General features: G+C 49.4%; 3 protein-coding genes across 3 annotated transcripts; 1 reads left to right on the top strand and 2 right to left on the bottom strand.

The window, feature by feature from the left end:
- Positions 1-5,164: 5,164 nt before the first annotated feature.
- On the top strand, positions 5,165-7,612 carry FIBRA_08155 (uncharacterized protein; the record flags this gene model as incomplete). The annotated part of the gene is made up of 14 exons (XM_012329810.1): positions 5,165-5,333; positions 5,390-5,409; positions 5,460-5,470; positions 5,523-5,583; positions 5,642-5,659; positions 5,725-5,983; positions 6,063-6,072; positions 6,127-6,456; positions 6,514-6,650; positions 6,703-6,774; positions 6,835-6,873; positions 6,911-6,998; positions 7,057-7,070; positions 7,152-7,612. 14 exons carry the CDS (start codon positions 5,165-5,167, stop codon positions 7,610-7,612), a joined length of 1,689 nt encoding a protein of 562 aa, XP_012185200.1.
- A 4,149-nt stretch (positions 7,613-11,761) lies between these two features.
- On the bottom strand, positions 11,762-13,595 carry FIBRA_08154 (uncharacterized protein; the record flags this gene model as incomplete). Its single annotated transcript, XM_012329809.1, has 7 exons — positions 11,762-11,881; positions 11,935-12,172; positions 12,229-12,369; positions 12,434-12,645; positions 12,718-12,871; positions 12,934-13,456; positions 13,505-13,595. 7 exons carry the CDS (start codon positions 13,593-13,595, stop codon positions 11,762-11,764), a joined length of 1,479 nt encoding a protein of 492 aa, XP_012185199.1.
- Positions 13,596-15,018: 1,423 nt separating this feature from the next.
- Positions 15,019-18,195, bottom strand: FIBRA_08153 (uncharacterized protein; the record flags this gene model as incomplete). The annotated part of the gene is made up of 12 exons (XM_012329808.1): positions 15,019-15,507; positions 15,561-16,091; positions 16,157-16,216; positions 16,273-16,398; positions 16,454-16,561; positions 16,620-16,724; positions 16,778-16,863; positions 16,916-17,019; positions 17,084-17,259; positions 17,315-17,456; positions 17,486-17,572; positions 17,624-18,195. 12 exons carry the CDS (start codon positions 18,193-18,195, stop codon positions 15,019-15,021), a joined length of 2,586 nt encoding a protein of 861 aa, XP_012185198.1.
- Positions 18,196-18,399: the final 204 nt, after the last annotated feature.

Raw genomic sequence — 18,399 nt, 5'->3', positions numbered from 1 at the left:
CCGCCAGCGTGCAAGGCATGCGGTACCCAGGTAAGGAAGGAAGGAGATATCAGACTCGGAAATGGAGTTCCGACACGTTTGACCATACACGTGGGATCCATATGAACTCCTTTTGGCCATAATCGAGTAACAGCGACTAAGCAGAGTATGATACTTTTACAGACCTATCGAAAATGTCGTGCATGACAGTCTCGTTTATGGCTGCTATCCATTGGCAATGAAGGACCACCCCATGTTCTCCAGCTTGCCTGCATCGAGGTTGGCATAATGTTCGAATAAGGATAGGATCAGATCTTATACCACAACGGACTCCGGTCTCCGTACAGGTAATGAGACGACCCACCAAGGCCTCATGGGCAGTACGCCGCTTGATCGCCGTCATGTCATCCGATGCGGACGATGAGAACGCTGTGGTGTTGAGTGAGCATGGTCACATAAAGAACGAAGGGAACCATGTTGCCATTATTCAAATGAACTGATGATGTTTATCAGTAGTATAAAAGCTCAAATTGAGATGTCCTTCGTTCCGTGTCGCAAACATTACGTTACCAATGGATGTCTTCAAAAGCGTCAATGCGTATCCACGAAGAGTGCCATAGGCTTCCAGGGCTAATGGGTGCATCTGAATAACCGGGAAAATACAGATATAAACAGAACGAGTTTCAGCGGGGAATCCGAAAGCAAAAGGCCAAGGTAAAAGCGAAGACAGAATGTGATCAATGGTGGTGAGCAACGGAAATGACTGCAAAAGACAATGATATGGCTCACAATACCGCAAGTAGGATACACCGATCAATTCTCCCATAAGGCCCTGGTTAGCATACTCGCGTGCACACGAGTTTAGTACGTGAGCACACAAAGCTAAAAAGGACAGTATCAGTGCCTGTTCAAAGCATAGATGAGTTACAATGATGGGGGCTTCCACGGTTGGACGATTGGGGAAGGGGAGGGGGAGAGGAGACTGTAGGAATTTTTCGATACTCCCCAACAATCGTATGAGGTCCAAGTAAGCAACATACAACGTAATGTTACCGTTACATGGGCCTAAGTCTGACATTAGATTAGCATTGATCGCCACCATGTCAGATTTCGTCATTGTGAGTCGAAATGAGCGCAGATTGAAAAGCCATCGTACTCATTTGTTCGAAAATACTCATGCCGAACTCCAACATGCGCTGTCAGTTGTCAGACTTCTTTTCTGCTCCAGTCTTGATCCGCAGGGGACTACTGGCCTAGGTCAAAACATAGGTGCGGAAGAAGCATCATGCGCACTGCAGACTATGCAATCAGGGAGGAGGCCGTAAGACGCAGCTAGACGGAAGTACAAACGTCAAGGAAGCCGTCTGGGATAAATTCCGGAGCAGCTACTTACATTTGTCACAGCGCGAATAACGAGTAAATTGACGACTCGGACACCGAGTCTCCGTGACGATGATGAGCCCATGATGATGATTGTGCTTCGACCTGAAATCTGAGGCCTGACCAGTGAGGTGTGTTAAATTCCTGCGCATAGCTCGTCCGGTCCTCATCTTTTCGGCGCACCACTCGTCGATAGTGCGGCGCGAGACGTGGGCTGACCGAGACGCGTCCGATTCGCGCACTGGGCGACATCGGACGCGGCGAGTTTAGGGCAGGGCATTACGCGCTTTGGGTGGATTCTCCGAGTCGAACCCGAAGGCTCTCAGGACGTCGGCGTTCTTGGACTCTGGAACTACACTGGCACTACGCCATGGACATGTCTCGCCTGACTTGCCCTCGAATCCGCAATGTCGGTTCGGTGCTCTCGATGATTGGCCCGGCGGGTGTCATTTCACTCCACGAGATGCGAAACAATGAGCAACTTTCAGGGCAGAGGCGAGTCTCGATTTTCGCCATCGGTTCCAGCCCTCTGGATCGATTTTGGTACTGCAAGACCAGGCGAGTACCAAATCAGCTATCTGTCCACTGTTGAGCTTCAGGCCGACAGCTATTCGGACCAGGCACTGCGCTTGTTCACAAGGGCCGATCAGTGCGTGGTCAATTGTGCCGTTTAATTTACTTATAACTTCTGTCTATTAGTTGGGTTCACTCGGGTCCTTGTTCTCGTCTGATTCTTTCTTGTTGAGACCCGACAAGCAATAATCTGGAGCGATCTAGGTCATTGGCCGAGGTTCCAGCTTCCTGGTGCAGTCAGGATAGTATCTGCCACTTTATTCTTTGACCGCTGGTAATGGCTTATTCTTCCGACTATGTGCGTTAGCGTTCTCGATCCGGGACCATGGCCTTAATCAACTGAATGGTGCTAATCGCAAACTTCTGTTCTGGTGGATAGACACCTGACGAAACCTTCTCGCCCGTTGGCCTAGTCATTGGAGGAGTGCAGAGGCACGCACTCTTCCTCCGCACATCCATTCTCTTGTGCATCGGGATGCGCCGACATGTCTCCGTGCCCCTGCGCGACCCTGTCTCGTTTTAACGGCCTGCAGCAGGTTTGGAAAATCTGTGCAAATCACCTCTAACCCCGCATATGATATTTCCGCCGCTTGTCGGCTATCTTTGCCAAACTGGTGCCTTCAATCCATGTTGATTCTTATGGCCGTCTCAGGCATCTTCAAGCCTCGGGTTCAGTTATTCCATGGCGAACTTAACTCCACTTTCGGGGGCGTGTCGTAAAGTGGAGTGTCACTGCGGCACTTCGTTATCAGCTGGTATGTTTTCCATAAGATTTGCATTCATCTCACTCAATCTTCAATCATAGGATTTTCCGAACTCACGCGGCTCCAGTACTGTGGCACTCGAGAGTGCAGTTACGAAAGCCTAATCATAGCAAGGTCGGCCATCATAGGGAGACGCAAAGTTTGTGCAGACATATCCCGTACCATTCTCATAGGCCCGCTTCGTCATTCTCCAGCGAATTGACGTTTAGGAATCCCATCGGCGATTCCGTCCCAATTTGCATCATTCGTACACGATTGTGCAACTCGTGGGGGATTATCCGTCAGGGTTTATGCTTCGCATCATGATATGCTGAAGAAGCTCGTGCAGGTGTGCATGTGATAACATTGTTCCAGGTCTCCGACATCGTAACAATGACATGAATGCGAAGGTGTAGGTGCTTCCTCAGGCCTAATGATCCGCTGAGATGTTTCATCGTATAGAATGTGCATGTGCTCAACGGGCATCGTAAGCCGCTAATCGGATGCGACCTTGTAGGCGGGCAAGCATGAGGAAGCGTGTTCCATTATGCAACGGACATTCACTATTTGACGTGAATACCGCAAATACACGAGCATTTTCGCAGCTTCATGAAGTTGTGTTGATCCTGTGTTGATCCTGTAGAGATGGGGCGTCCACATGTGTTCTAATGACAGCCATGGCGAGATCCGTGAAGTCATGGCTCATCCCAGCGCCGAGATACTGGCAGCAGCCTGAAAAAGACAACAGCGGACACATATTTGTGATCGTGCCCACCTCTCATTCTGGCCAATTGAATTTTTTTTTTGAGATTTCTGTTGGTTCACTATAGCACATTCAAGCGCATACCGCTCGTATTCATGGCATCTTGAATAGTTGCCCTTTCGTATGCATTGTCCGACTTCAAACCGACGCGGCCAGACCGATCCAGTATCGTCGCCTAGATAAGCCACTGATCGGCCTCGTGATGGAATTATTCTGATGCGCTTTGCCTTTCTAGACTGAGGGACTGGTTCGCGCCTCGATGACTCGACAATATGCGACTTTGTCTTTGCGGACTTCATCCTACTTCTCCTACTACCAACTGAAGCAAAGTGGCAGCCGTCTCGGCAACATAGCTCCGCTGTACGACCTATTCACATCTAATACTATCACACAGTGCGTGCGTCGCTCAGGCCCCACTGCCTTCTGGTGTCCAGACTGGTTCACATGTCTCGCTCCTTGAGCATAGATTGCACACGACATATCCTTGGCAAACGTTCCGAAAGAGTGTCCATATGCTGGACCCCTGCCGCATGACGATGAGATCTCGACTATGAACAAACACGGCAAATTGATTGGACGCATCAGGTCGATGCTTCCAGGAACATTGTATTAGAGACGTAAAGTTAGATTCTCTTTTTAATTTCCCCTGACTTTATTTGTCCGTGAGCATCTGTCTGCGGCCTTACAATTCATTCCGGATGTGGTTGATACTATTGAATACCTCCATGCAATCGACCTGCTCCACAAAGCGAGACTCCCGTGAATGGAACCCATGATCTTGTTTTCGCTACAATGCGACATACTCGCGGGTTGAACTTGATATTTCAGGCAAGTATGACTTGAACGCGATAAGTTGTGTCGTGAATGCTGATACCGACGACTAATAATGCCAATGCGAGCTGATTGTGGGCGTGCCATGCCAAGGATCGGAGCACAGGCTTCCACGCCGAAATCCACCGATACTTACGTTCTATAGACACCATTGTCCCGAGTCAAGCGCAATGGGCTCTCGGCAGCAGTCGAGAAAGAGCCTAGTGAAGCGGCCCATCTGCGGACTGGAAGTACGTCCTTGTTCTTCTGATCCAAGTCGAGTTTAATCCTCAATCCCGAGTACCAGTCTATGAGGGATTGTATGGATTCATAGTCGCGACGATTGCTGTGCGTAGTCCGGGATGTGGTAACAATCCAGAGGCCACGAGGAGGATAAGATTAGATGAAACTGATAATCTTCCGCGTTATCAGATAAGACTAGGCGTGTTGGATGATCTGCATTTCAGATGCCGTCGCATTGAATCCGCGCTGGAGCTGCAGACGTGTGCAATCGCGCCCCAGAAAGAACACAACCCTGGCAGTTGAGACTCCCCGGGTTCCGTCTTGCCTTATATAACGCTTCCCTCTCGTATGTTTTCTTCTAAGAACTTCGTCTGAGTTCGTCGTTGAGCGAGCGTTTGCAGATTCTGGGGACAGGGTGGCGCTATTTTTATCGGCGTTGAGCCTCTCTTTCCCGCTCGGGTCCGTCGCCGACGCGGCAGTGGGCTCGGCTCGTTCCGGATTCCTCCAGGGTCCTGTCAGACTACCCCCAAGAAGATCTCATCTTCTCCCCCAGCATATCTGATAAGATGTCTAGGTTCGCTCTTTCTGTCCAGTAGTCCACCCAGATCCTCCCCCGCTCAAATACCCTGCTCTTGTCCAGTTGAGCAGTCAGTCCCCCCCATAAAAATCAGATATGAACAGCCCCGTCGACGAAAAGTTTCCTTACCATGTAGAGGACCGACTGAGCGTTGATGACAAGACATCCGAGGACCACTCCTCCTCCTCATCGTCCCTTTCGTCCAGACGGAGACTACCACTCGGATGGAAGCTCTTGATGATTGTACTGACCTGCCTATGTACCTGTGAGTACTCTCTCCCTGATGGCTGTGACGTGGCGCTCATCGTGTCCCACTTTCAGTTGGGAACCACTGGTCAAATGTAAGCCCCGTGTTTGTTGTCCCGAATGTTGATCTAATTGTCTTTGACAGGGTTTAATTGTGTCCGTCGATATTTATATACTCCCCTTTGGTGAGATACTAATGTACCTTCAGGGCACTCAAAACGACGATCATCAAGGAGACGCACATTAATAATTCAGAATTCGCTACCCTGGTCTGTTTGCGCTATCCATCTGTCTTATGTATATATTAATTGCCGTTGAATGTTGCAGGTCGCGATCACGAATCTGGTTAGTGCACCTTATGGAACTGATTTTCATTGGTCACTAACCTCTCCCGTTCTTGTGATCATTAGATTAATACGTTTTTGTGCATCGGGTTTGGCTACTGCATAGACAAGTGGGGTGGCGCACCGTTATCCGTCATTTTCGCCGGCTTTCACCTCGCCGGCTCACTTGTAATGGCTGGCGCGTCGACGAATAACCTCAACAGCTACGCCCTCCTCATTGTCGGCAAAGTCATCGCCGCGATTGGCGACGGTTCTTTGGACAACGCCCAGCACCGCATATTCTCGACATACTTCGCACCTGGCAGAGGATTTGCCTTTTCAATCGGTCTGTGTCGCTCCTTTGTACATCGGCCAAGCCTCTTTTACTTACCGTTACCAAACATACTTCGCTCGATGACTCACAGGGACAATCTGGTACAATTTCACATTTCCGCTGATATTTTGTCTGCTGACACTATAGACCCGTAGGGGCATAGCTAACCTGGCGCAGTTCACCGGTCAATCCACTGCGAACATTGTTACCACAAAACTAGGCTCCTATTCATACGCACTGTGGATCGGTGCAGCAATTGCCATGTTCTCCTTCATCTGTGCTGCCGCCGTCGTCTTCCTTGATCGATATCTCCGCGCAAACTATGCGGTGACTGATCAGACGAGCGGAAAGCGACACACAGGGCAGACAAGACGTGCTGCATTCAACTTTCGCGCGATGCGTAACCTCCCACTCACCTTCTGGATTGTCGTTGCGTTCTCCGCGTTTGAAAACGCGGGGGTGCAGTCGTTCGTGTCTATCTCGACGTGAGTGTCACGTGGTCGCGTTTCCCCGTGACCGGTGCATGACCGCGTTTTCTCCAGGCAATTCGCACAGCAGCGTCTGCAGCAGGGCGCAGTCATTGGTGGATGGGTTTCAAGTTTCTACCTGCTACTTCCCGCATGTTTGACACCCTTCTTGGGGATCTACATTGATGCATTCGGCCAGCGAATCGGCTTCCGTGAGTTCAGCTTACCCTGAGATGTTCTCGAGCCTCACCCGAGATCGTGCAGTCTTCTTGTCCGCTCTAACCTTCCTCGTGTCCATGATACTGCTGAGGTTCTCCCACACAGTTCCTCCTTTCAGTGAGTGTTTAGTTACTTCTTGGTAATCGCGGCACCTCACTTATATATCCTTGCTTCAAGTCACGGCATATGTGTTCTATGCGCTATCGCAGGCGCGTGGTATTTTGCAAATTGAGTATGATCATGCCACTGACAGACGTCCGTCTGAATCAGAGTGTCACGCCAGCTCCGCAAGTCGAGATCGTACGGAACATTATTCCGAATCCGCAGGATTATGCGACAGGGTAAGCGGGTTCGCATGACAACTGAACATAGCTTGCTAAGTTATATTTGCCCACGCAGCTTCGCAATCAAGAGTAAGTCTCGTACCTGAACCTACTTGGGCATGTGCTCATATATTACCCTTTCGCTCTCAACGCGGATTTTACACCGGGCAGAATCTGTCGTGCAAGCGTCAATAGTGATTATCACAACGGCGGCCGGGAAAATGCAGGATGACTCTCCCAACAATTCACTTGAACCCGCAGTATCCTTGTGGCTTGCATACGCGCTAATCTCTGTTGTGATCTCTGGCGGGCTGCTCTTCGTGTCATATTTCATGCCCACTCTCCTTCCTGCTGCACGTCTCTCACAAGTATCGCCAAGGGTTCTCTCCGCAGAGGTTGAGTGTCTATGCGAGAAGATAGGCCTTGTTGTACCGAAGGACGAAGTGGGCGAGGTAAGCGAGGTCAAAGAGAAAGAAAAACGATTGAAGGCACCCGAGCCGAACAAGGCATGGTTAAGGTGGACATGTCTCGGGGCAGGTGCCGCTATTATCATCATAGGCTGGATATTGTTCGGCGTCGGCATAGCATGGGGTGTTCATGCTAATGTTGTAGCAGGCACGGTTGGCGATTAGACAAGCTTGTAGGGTAGTTCGAACTCTAGCATGTGTAGCGCATGGACTTGGAATGTATCATCAGTCTGCGGCTCTGCGCTCCGTAGCTTCGGCGTGGTCTTATAAGCTACTTTAGGCACCATCATAATGAAGGGTGATTGAGCCCACATTAAAGCTTGGGTGAAGATCCTACCGTGATAGCCATCCTACTGAGCACATTTAGCGAGATTATTTCAGTGCGCACACTATGCACTATGCATACTGCACAATGAGCTATACATGCCACTCGCCACAGTCCTGTTCGCTAAGTTACTTATGCCCATAATGCCGTATTAGTAACATGTCCACAGAGGTCGCCGACGATCAGACTAAGACATACCTACAAGCAACCCGCGAGGCGGTTAGTGTGGGTATTAGTAGCGCATGGCTCTTCCGAGCAGTTCGGCACGAAGTGAGACCTCGGACGAAAGGTATTTCCCCGAACCTCCGATAACGCTGACTTCTGAACATCAGTAAGCAGGATTGCTCATCACTCTTGTAGTGCGGCATACCTGGATGAGAGCACTCAGTGCTACAACCTTGCTACGACCCCAGTCAAGAGTGTTCCTCTGACATCCCCGTGGTGGCAAGTTCGATCTATGTTTCCTGAATCGTGTGATTGCGCCACGAAGCGCTGACCTTGAGTCTGATCACGACTTTGGACCCAAGTGATGAGGATTCCTGTATGGGATTTTTTTTGACAGAAACATCTCTCGGAAGTCGCAGTGGAACAACTGGGCCGCATCTATGATATCCAAACCTAAGTATAAGATCATATTGAATACTGCGCAATGCACATGGTATGTCGTTACCCTGAGACATATCCCGGTGCCTGAGATTAGACATGCGACTCATCGATATGTCGATGACTCTGAAATGGTGTACAATTACGCTGACATCGCGCATTATACCCCACCTGAATTTTAAGAAATAAAACATTGTAAAGAGTATCTGTAGTGGGAGGAACGTCAACGCCACATTTCAGTCAAAATAATGTGTAGTAAGAATTGTTGTTTTTACAGAAATGCTCGTCCGGCTTGTTTCTTGGAGATATGGTTGCTGGGGTCCACAGCGTGTTGATTGATTCATGCGCATATCTCTGAGACTGCGGCAAAGCTATCCCTGAGATGAGCAACGCCTACGTCAGCATTGTTGAGTAAGAGCTCGAGAAAGGGGGGCAAAAACCGTATATAAGGGAGTGCAGTGTATACCCTCTCCTCATCAACAAGCCTTCGTCGAGCTTTCGTCAAGCAACCTACCCACCTTTCCAACATGCGTTACTCTATCGCTGCCCTCGCCCTCACCTTCGTTGCCATCTTCGGTATGGCCACCGCCAGCCCCGTCCCTGAGCCCGTCCCCGAGCCAGCGCCCGAGTCATGCTACCCTGACTACTACTGCTGAGTTCGACTAGGTGGTCGGATAAGTAAGTGCAGGCTAATTTCGGATTCTATCAAAGTAAGCTAATGCGCCTACCTAGCAGCGTAACCTTGTTCGCCGTAACTATTGGAGTAGAAGCTATGGATAATATTGAAGGAATGGGGATCAGTGACTGGGGTTGGGGAAGATGAGATAAATTCGCGCATGTGTGGAGAAATATCAATGAAGAAGCCGAAAGAACTTCCGTATCCTATTTCGGTCTGAACCAAAGCACACGGCTTCTGTCAGCGGCTCATACGAAGTCTGCCAGAAACGAACTACATTGCTGAGATTTTTAGAAGAGAATGAAGAGTTTTACAACCATGTAATAAAAAAAACGGACATACCGTAAACTGCAGTCCACGGTGAGCGTAGCAGTGGGAATTTGGAATGAGATCTCCATACGTTAACTCACACTGCACTAGGCTGTTACTAGCCGTTCTAATACAGCCCCATGACCTGCCAGACAATGACCTTTGTGTCGTGCCTAGCTATGACATAGCCGCAGATCAAAAAGCTGGAAAGAGTCTGTTTTCGATTCAAACATGGCTAGCAATGAGAAAACAGACGTTGTGTGTAACGATCCAGAAAAAAGCTGCGAGGGCTGGCGCTGAATCCGAAGCTGAGTCAATTTGGTTTGCCGCGGGCCTGAAATCTCGGGCCGAGTAAGGCCGACTATGCAAGCGCCTAGCATATTCGCGGGAACGGCTCTCTCTCCCGCCTCGCTTTGAACAGACATGACGCGATGAGGCTTGGATGAGTCTGTCTTCCCTAGTGCGATTCCTTCATTTCCATCGAAGTATCCATTCACTCAGCTATGAAATGGGCTCGATGCTCAAAGCAAGATCGCACAGAAGGTGTGCTTGAACAAATATAGAATTGCGCACGGCACTGCGCACCACAATGTGAACTCTCTTCATATATCAAGATTGCGCGAACATTCATATCATTCCACAGGTTGAGAGGCAAGCTCCACCGCGTCGTACAACCTCACTATCTGGGAAACGTCATACTCCAGTTATGTTCAGCCCATCCTCGCGCATAACTGGTAGCGAAAGAATAAACGTATGCTTTGAGCCTGGTTTGCTGTTGCGACATACCTGTCAAGAACGTCGAGACGTCTATTTGCTTTTCGGAGGCCCAGCACAGCCACAGGCCGGCCAGTTGCAGCTGGCCCCGTTCTTCTCAGTGTTGGCGCACTTCGTGGTGTCCTAACATACAAAAATGTGAGCAATTGATCATAGGCATTCTATGTTGATGGCACTTACAGACATGATGATATAGAATGTTGTGGTCGTGGACTGCAGAGTGGCGTTGTCGGTCGTCTCCTTTTATACTGTCGAACCTTTTCGAGCATTAGGGGCATGAGTGTGCAACTTGGCTGATAATACTGTTCGTGTCCTTGACGCAGAATTGAACGGATCCCATTGGCGACCCTCATGACAAATTCAATCAATATCAGCCTGGCATGACAAAGCTGAAAGATCTCGAGACTGGTTTGTAACCCCATTTTTTCAGACATTTTTCCAGACACTTCACTCCGCTACTTCTCAGATGAAAGGGTTCTGCGCCAATAAGGTTGTCTCACTTATGCAGCTCACACCTTCATTTTCCCTGTGATCCATCTGTGATCCATATGTGTTGAAATGAGAGGTATGCGGCACCAGCGCTCGTTCTACGGCTTACGGAAGGCAAGTTCTTCGATTGGTATCATAGTCATTGCGCTACATCTTTCTCGCAGAGTATATAGAGGGCGACTCGGATATACGGCCGACGTGAAGGACTCTTCACGCCGCACGGAGCTTACTAGTCGCTTGCCAGCGAATCAACTTCTGCCAACAATGGAGATGTGAAGGACAACAAATAAGGAAAGTCAGATCAGTTAAGATCCGCTCAGGACCTTCATCCTCTCTCGTTCTGCACTGTGCTAAGGCGTGCACCAATGGGGCGGTAGACATTACCTCCCCTCGCAGCAGTATGGTAAGGACACAGACACGCCAAGGCAGCATCCTGGTTCTGTAGTACCACAGCATGGTCTATAAGAACGCCTTTCCGTCCTCATACAATCTCCAGTTACGACAAGCACATCTGCTCACACCATCCAACCGACATGTCCGTGAGTGCCCCACTCGCTCATTCCTGGAGCATCAGTATGTTTTGATCCATTACGAAGCTGACGTTTATACTTCCAGGACACCACGAAGTGCGCTAATACCGAGAAGAACGGGGGCAACTGCAACTGGCCGGCCTGTGGCTGCGCTGAGCCCCCGAAGAGCAAATAGGCTGTGAGCACGCCGCTCAAGATGCATACTGTGCGTATATTTGTACGTATGTCCTGCAAGATGGGGTGTAGAGGGAAGCTGATCCCTCTCGCGTGTGGACAGTTCGCAATGATGGAGTGCAAATTACCGTGCGACAACGTTTTGGAGATACTCTTGTTTTGTACTGCAGCTTTTGAATATACACGAAGATCAACTTGCTGCACTTGACTTAGCATAAGAAGAGAGCGACCAACATGAATGGAAGTTTCGCCATACAATACACCAAGAAGATAGCGAAGGCAAAGCTAAACGGCGGAATCCTCAAAACTAGTAGTACAAAATCAATATAGTACACTGTTCCATTATAAGAAGCCGAGCTTCGAACAACGTCCTTCAGCCGTTCACAGCGTATTCGGCGCTTCTCATTATCATCCCCACATACTGGAAACGCCCCTCAAAGTTCACCCTTGGACATCTTCGCTCCTGCATCGCGGACTTTTTCACCTCCCGCTTGCATTCCCTCGCCTGTCTTTGCCTTTGCACTCTCTGCCCCACCAGTGAGAATTTCCAACACCTGTATGCTCAAGTTGGCGGACAGTGCATTAAAAAAGAGGTAGTAAGACACACCCTGCCGAGCTTGTCCTCTGCGACTTCAACGCCCTCATTGATTACATCCCTCACTTTCCCGAAGAGTGCTTCTGCTCGCCCGGTTGTCTGCACGTAGCGAATGCGCACCTCTTGTAACAAGCCCGGGCGAGTCGTTGGCACTGCTTGTTCGCTTACGCCATGTTGACGCAGGTAGGCACGCAGCCGTGCGTCGGGCCACACAAGATATGGCGCCGTACGTGAGTTAAAATCAGAGTACCTCCACAACCATCATATATGAGTGTCGTCTTCCAACAATACTCAGTAGAAACATACTTCTCGTGCATAAGTTTGACTAGTTCATCGCGTGTCTTTTCGGCGTCGCTCCTAATATATTTATGCTCAACGAGCCATGCCTTCATGTCCGAATCCGTCCATGCACTCCAGACAGTGTCATGCGCATGCGCATAATTATCCCTGAACACACAATCAACGTCAATTATCATCCATCTTGACGATATCCCGCTGAGAAGATACTCACGACAAAAGTTTCTCTAATTTCTCTCTGTTGACCTGCGCATCAGTCTTCAGCACGTTATGTTCCACGAGCCATTGTTTCATTTGCGAATCATTCCAAGCTGAGTACGCGGTGTCCTGAGGACCATAGTAGTATTGCTTCAACAGCACCAAGTATTCGTCGCGCCTCTTTTGGATGTCCGAACGGAGAATACCATTGTTCACCAACCATTGATGCTATAATTACAAATGAGCATAAGATACAGGAACGAGGTCCCCGCTATGTATGGGCGAAGGGAGTATACTCACAATGTAAGAATCGCTCCAAGCTTCCCAGATCGGGTTTGCAGCTTTGGCGTATGTATCGCGCATCCACTGCAGCAGCTGGTTTCTCGAAGCCTCCTGTTTAGACTCCAAGACACCCTTAGACTCAAGATATGCTCTGAGAGCATTGTCGTCCCACCTATAGACATATGCATATATCAATATTTGTAGCATGCGGGGCTTACATATGGTGGCCCTTACGTCGAGTAAATGTAATCTTTCGTGTCGTCCAACGCCGCGGAGACGCTAGCTGTTGCCTGGCTTGCTGCGCTACTGCCAGCGCTGCTTGCACTGCTCATACTTTTTCCACCGTCACTGACGAGGCTGCTCGCGGACTTGCTGTGTGTGGAAGCAGCGGCACTCGCTTGTGCCCATTTCTGTTTCGCGAGGAGCACAAGCTGTTCACGAAGTCCACTGGGTGCGACGACACCTTGCTCAAGGAGGAACTCGCGTAGACGGGATTCATCCCATGCGTCAAATGCGTCTTGCTTCAAACTTCCATACGAACCAAGAATGGCTTGCTGTGCGGTGCCTGCGCGATCTGCAGCCCACTGTGTCTGCTCTGCAGTCCAAGACGAAGCGGATGCGGCTGCGGTACCCCAATGGGCTGCAACAAGAGACTGCAGATCGGCAATTGATGGCCCGGGTGAGGTCGTAGGAATTGGGACATTTTGAGACACTAGCCAAGCGCTCAGCTGAGTAGGAGACCAAGAGGAGTATTCTGCTGAGCAAACGGATGAGACGTGTTAGAGGAGGGTGAAGGAAAAAATACCTTGGTCTTTATGTTTATCGGACCCGAACCAGGACGCCTGAACGGCGCCAAGAGCGAAAGACAGGAGGACAATTTTTGTCGTCAGTCTCATCTTCGCGTGATTGCCGTGCTTTTCGTCAGTTTGAAGGCGTTCGCAAGGAAAGAGTTTAAGGGTGCAGGTCAAGGGGCGAAGAAGTATATGGAAGACCGGGGGTGGCGGGACATGTTTATATATGAGGCAGCAAGCGTCTCTGCGATGACGAGTTGGGTTCAACGATGACGTCGAGTGCAAGTCCACAAAGGTGGAGATACCAGCTTAAGGTTAGGGTTCATCCACGACTTACGTAATCTCCTCGCCTAAAAAGCAACGTGCTAAATGAAAGTTCTAGATCTGCTCTGAAACCGAGCTACGTGCACGACTCGGAGAAGTTCGCATTGGCTCAAACTATGGTTGTTGTTCTAGGTAGTAGCTATCGTAAGTGTTACCTGCCGCGAAACATATTCGCAGTGAAAATTAGTAGACATTAACATCTAGGAGAACACTATTGTGCCTCGTTTGAACCGGCTGGTGCAAAGTTAAAAAACGATTTAACTGATTGGCATACGTTGAATGCACTTCCATAAGCCCGTTATCGAGCTCGTGTGCAGAAGCTTTCCGCCTCACCGATTGCACTCCCCACATGTTTTGTATCACTCGCACTCGGGCCAAATAACCAGAGCGAGTTCGTGCTGGTATACACACCGGAACATGGTGCAAAGTTTTTCAACATCAAGATACGAGCATAGCGGTTCGGCCAGCCGTCATGCTCCTTACTAGTAAGTTCCTTTGGCGCCTCGTTCCCATGGGAGGTGCGGTGCGCCGTGCATCTATGCGAATGAGGAATCAAGCGTCGAAGAATGAACGGACATAGAATCATGCAACACATCAGTGACTAGCGTCTTACAATCATGAATCCTTTAGCACTATGATAGCATTGTATGAGATTGTATGAAGTACGCGGACCTACATTCAAGCGATTGTCTCCATTAAATTGTAATTTTCCGAACACAGAACGGATCCGGAGGACTAGAAAGTACCGCCGGTGGATTGTGATTCTAGTAATACTGGTAGCGCTGTCGGACGTGCACGTATACATGCTGTATGTGTGAGTTGGGCCGGATATCGATCTCCTCTAGGAATCGAATCGATTTATCTAAGACCACTTCCTCCTGCCAGCCGTGGTGGTGGTGGTGGAGGAGGAGGAGGAGGAGGAGGCGGAGGAGGATAGATAAATCCCGCGCACAGGCAACTTAGAGAAGGGTCGCATTCATACTATGATCAGGAATTCTACTTTTTGAAACTAAGGCCGCGCCTGTGTTCGGCAAGGCTGTGCAGCTTCGTGCGTACTAGCTGTAAGTCGATCGACGATATACGGAACCATTCACATTCAGATATCAGATGCAATGCCTACTAATACGCGTAACTTAGTACTGTAACAGACAAGCAGACAAATAACCTATAAGCAAGCATCACCACATTACAGCCCTAATGCATGCTATGATCCTACCGATACAGTGTTCAATCCTTGCCGCACGCTCAACTTGTCCTGGTTGTTTGGATCCCATCCACACTCCTCATTCCGATGTCGCAATCGAGGATCTGCCACATGAATAATACGTGTGTGATCCGGTCCCTCTGGAGTCTCATGAGCTTCCGGCGGGCTCGCTGAGTCGGGGGGCGATAGATCATGCTCCAAGGAATCATCATCTAAGTCCATCGTGTCTTCGGCCGAAATATCCGGGAGGCTTGCATCGTTAGGAGTCGATGTGGAGCCTGATGCTAAGGTCACCATCGCTGTATCACCCTTGTCCGCGGACGATGATATCCGTCGCTGTCCGACCTTCTCCAGCTTGCGAAGAATTTTCGCGATGTACTCTTTCGCAAACTTTTTAATCTTGATTACCTTCTCATCAGAGAGCAAATCGAGTTTGCCCTCCTGATAAGTGGAAGACTTTTTTTCTTTCTCAGCGATGATGTGTGTCAACTGAAAACATCCGTGAGAAAGACGAGAAAGACTGATAACCAGAGGAGACATACGTCTTTGGCATGCTTCTTGAATACGTCGTGATCCATTTGGTGTTGATACTTTGACATGCACTTGACGACCACTGCACCTACGAGTTTCAGTAGCCTCTTCTCTTTATTTGCCTCTTTTTCCTCCTTGGTTTGCTTCTTGTTCTTCGACGGCTTCTTCCGAGACGACTCTGGATCCGTGCCGTCTACAGATTGATCATGACCTTGCACCAAAGGAACAGTCTCGGGAGGTGTAGTGGCTGCAGCAGCCTTTGCAATGATGGCAGCAAGCTGCTGCTCTCGAGTAACAACCCGTGGTTCCACCGTATTCCACCCTGTCCCGACAACAGACGAAGGGAGTAGCGGTAGCCCTTCGCGCGGTGCCGATACAGGAGGTCGCCTCTCTCTTGAGAAGCCCAGCGGTCGAAGTTCTAACTTAGCCGTCTCGTACTCGAACGTTAAAATTCTCTCTGGTTTAGCCTTCTTAGTCGGGCGTGGGTCGTTAAGACGACTCAGGGGGCGTTCTACCATCGGAACATCATCCTCATCCTCGTCCTGGAAAAAAGTAACAAGTGGCGGGTAAGTATGTATTCAGCATGCTTATACGTAGTTGAAATTACCCCTTGCAAACGTTTGGGTATCCGGTAGGCATACTCCAACGTCTCCCACTGGGAGAGGAGCTGACAGACAGTTAGGGAACCAGTTTCTGAAAAACCAAGCTCTAGATAGAATGCACCTTCTGAGCTAGCTCCGCCAATCCCTGATTATCCGACTGAGCACAGATTTGTACAGGAATATTCACTTTGGAGTCTTCCACCTTGTTCCGTTGAATGAGCGGCCATGTCATCATGCATTCGATAACCTTATAGAATTCAAATTTTAGCATTTCGCAATAGACCCAAAGGCACAGGACCGACCAGCGTGGACACCTCAACGTCGGCGGCATTATCTTCTAGGATATTGGTCATTGCACTAAACCCTCTTAAGCGCATGATTTGGCGAAGGGGCGACAGATTCTCTGTCAGCTGAGAAAAGTTGATCAGACGTGCAGAACATACACCCATCGGTGGCTAATTGACTGACCTTGATGCGCGTCAATAATTTGAGAAGAACTTTCCGACTTTGCGTCTGTCGCAAAGCTTGAACGACTTTCGGTACATCCTTATCCGCGATGGGCTTCAAGGTGGGCTGTAATGGTATTAAGATCTAGTACCATCATAACAAACTAAAATGAGATTTACAACGAAGTCTTCGTCGAGCTTCTTGCTCCTCTTCTTCTTGTTACCCTTGAGGCCAAGTGCAGCAACTTCTTCAGATATGCCGAGCGCTACATGTGGGGTTTGAAAGCGTTAAATTTCAATGTACCGCAAGACACGCACCGTCCAGATAGAGGTCATCCATGGCCGCTATGTCAGTCTGTGTTTTACCGCCAATAAAGCCAACACAATTAGATTCTCCACAGTAACAAGGCTGTGCGTCATGTCTAATGAATGGATTGCACCGGAGAAAATGAATGACTGCAGATACACAGTTGATTGCGAACTGACCCGTAACGATCGACATTATAGTTGAATGTCAACTCCTCATCTTTCTTGATATCACGATTGGCAAAGATGCCCATTCGCACGTGGTGGCCGACTGTCCACTTCGCCACATAACAATTTGGGTTACAACTATGGTTAGCGAAACGACCGATTCCACCTCGTTTCGTGGCATCGATAAACTATAATTTTCTGTGTTATTGGTAGGCACGATGAATCGATGTCGTTGATACTTACCTCGTCCTTCTGCAGCATCATGAAATAGAAATGGCGGATGCCCTCCTCTGCATATAGGCGCATGCGTTTGAGAAAAGATGGTTGGCTAACCACATCGCCCAAGTATTCATATATGAATGCATCCCTGTAGTACGGTTGGCCCCTGCCTGACAATATGAGAACATAACGTACTTGTGTAGATCCTGAGCAGCACGCAATCCAAAACCTTTCTTTTCCGTCTGAACTATCTCAATCGGTGCATACTCTTTCCGCTGAAAGCTATATCGGACATGTGAGAACTCGAGACTTCCCGACGCAATTGAGACCCACCGTTGATTTTGACAATATGAGCGACAGCGACAATCGTCTGGAAGACATTCAACCTGCGTGAGTCTGTTGATGCAGTCTGACCCATGGCCGCATGCGTCGTCAGGGTCATCCATGCCTGGGTCATACTGGCAGTCGCACGTCATGCTCTCGAGAGACTCTCGCGAACGACCCAAAGTGCCATACTGGTAGTGATTTTGGGGAATCTCTTCAAATGTGAGCAAGGCCTGGGGTTCCGCGCGGGGGAGATGGCGTATTAGCTGTGGCTCGCTCTTGTTCTTGGGCCGTGAGGATACGGGGGGGGACCCGGATGAATTTCCTTCAAGCTTCGGGGAAGGTTCCAGTTCAGAGGATACACTCCTCGAAGCGGATTCATTGGTTTGGGGATTCCCGTCCCCCTCATTCATTGCGTCCTCTAGCTTAACACCAACAGGAAGATCATTGTCAGTTACTTCAGGCTTGACACTTTCAGCCTCGAACATCTTCGATTCGGTACAGGAACCTCCGTTTCCTACGGTCCAATCTGTGGGATCAGGACGGGGTATGTCTCTCTTTGCAGAGGGACCTCGCGACATTGTGGGACCGTCAAAGAGAGTCCCAGGCCGAGAGCAAGCAGATCTGGCTTAGAAAGGATAGGCACAGTAAAATGCTAGTGAGAGTCAGATAGAAGTTAGAGAAGAGGTAAGAGAAAGCTCAATAGAATGCAATAGACGTAAGTGCAATAAAATAGCGATGCAAAGCCCAAGCGCAGAGTCCGACGTACCCGCGGGTGGTGGGCG

The sequence above is a fragment of the Fibroporia radiculosa genome (genome assembly GCF_000313525.1).
Source record: "Fibroporia radiculosa TFFH 294 genomic supercontigs, scaffold40438, whole genome shotgun sequence".
Taxonomy (NCBI): domain Eukaryota; kingdom Fungi; phylum Basidiomycota; class Agaricomycetes; order Polyporales; family Fibroporiaceae; genus Fibroporia; species Fibroporia radiculosa.
The sequence above is the reverse complement of the archived record's forward strand: the minus strand, read 5'-3'. Positions and strand labels throughout refer to the sequence as shown.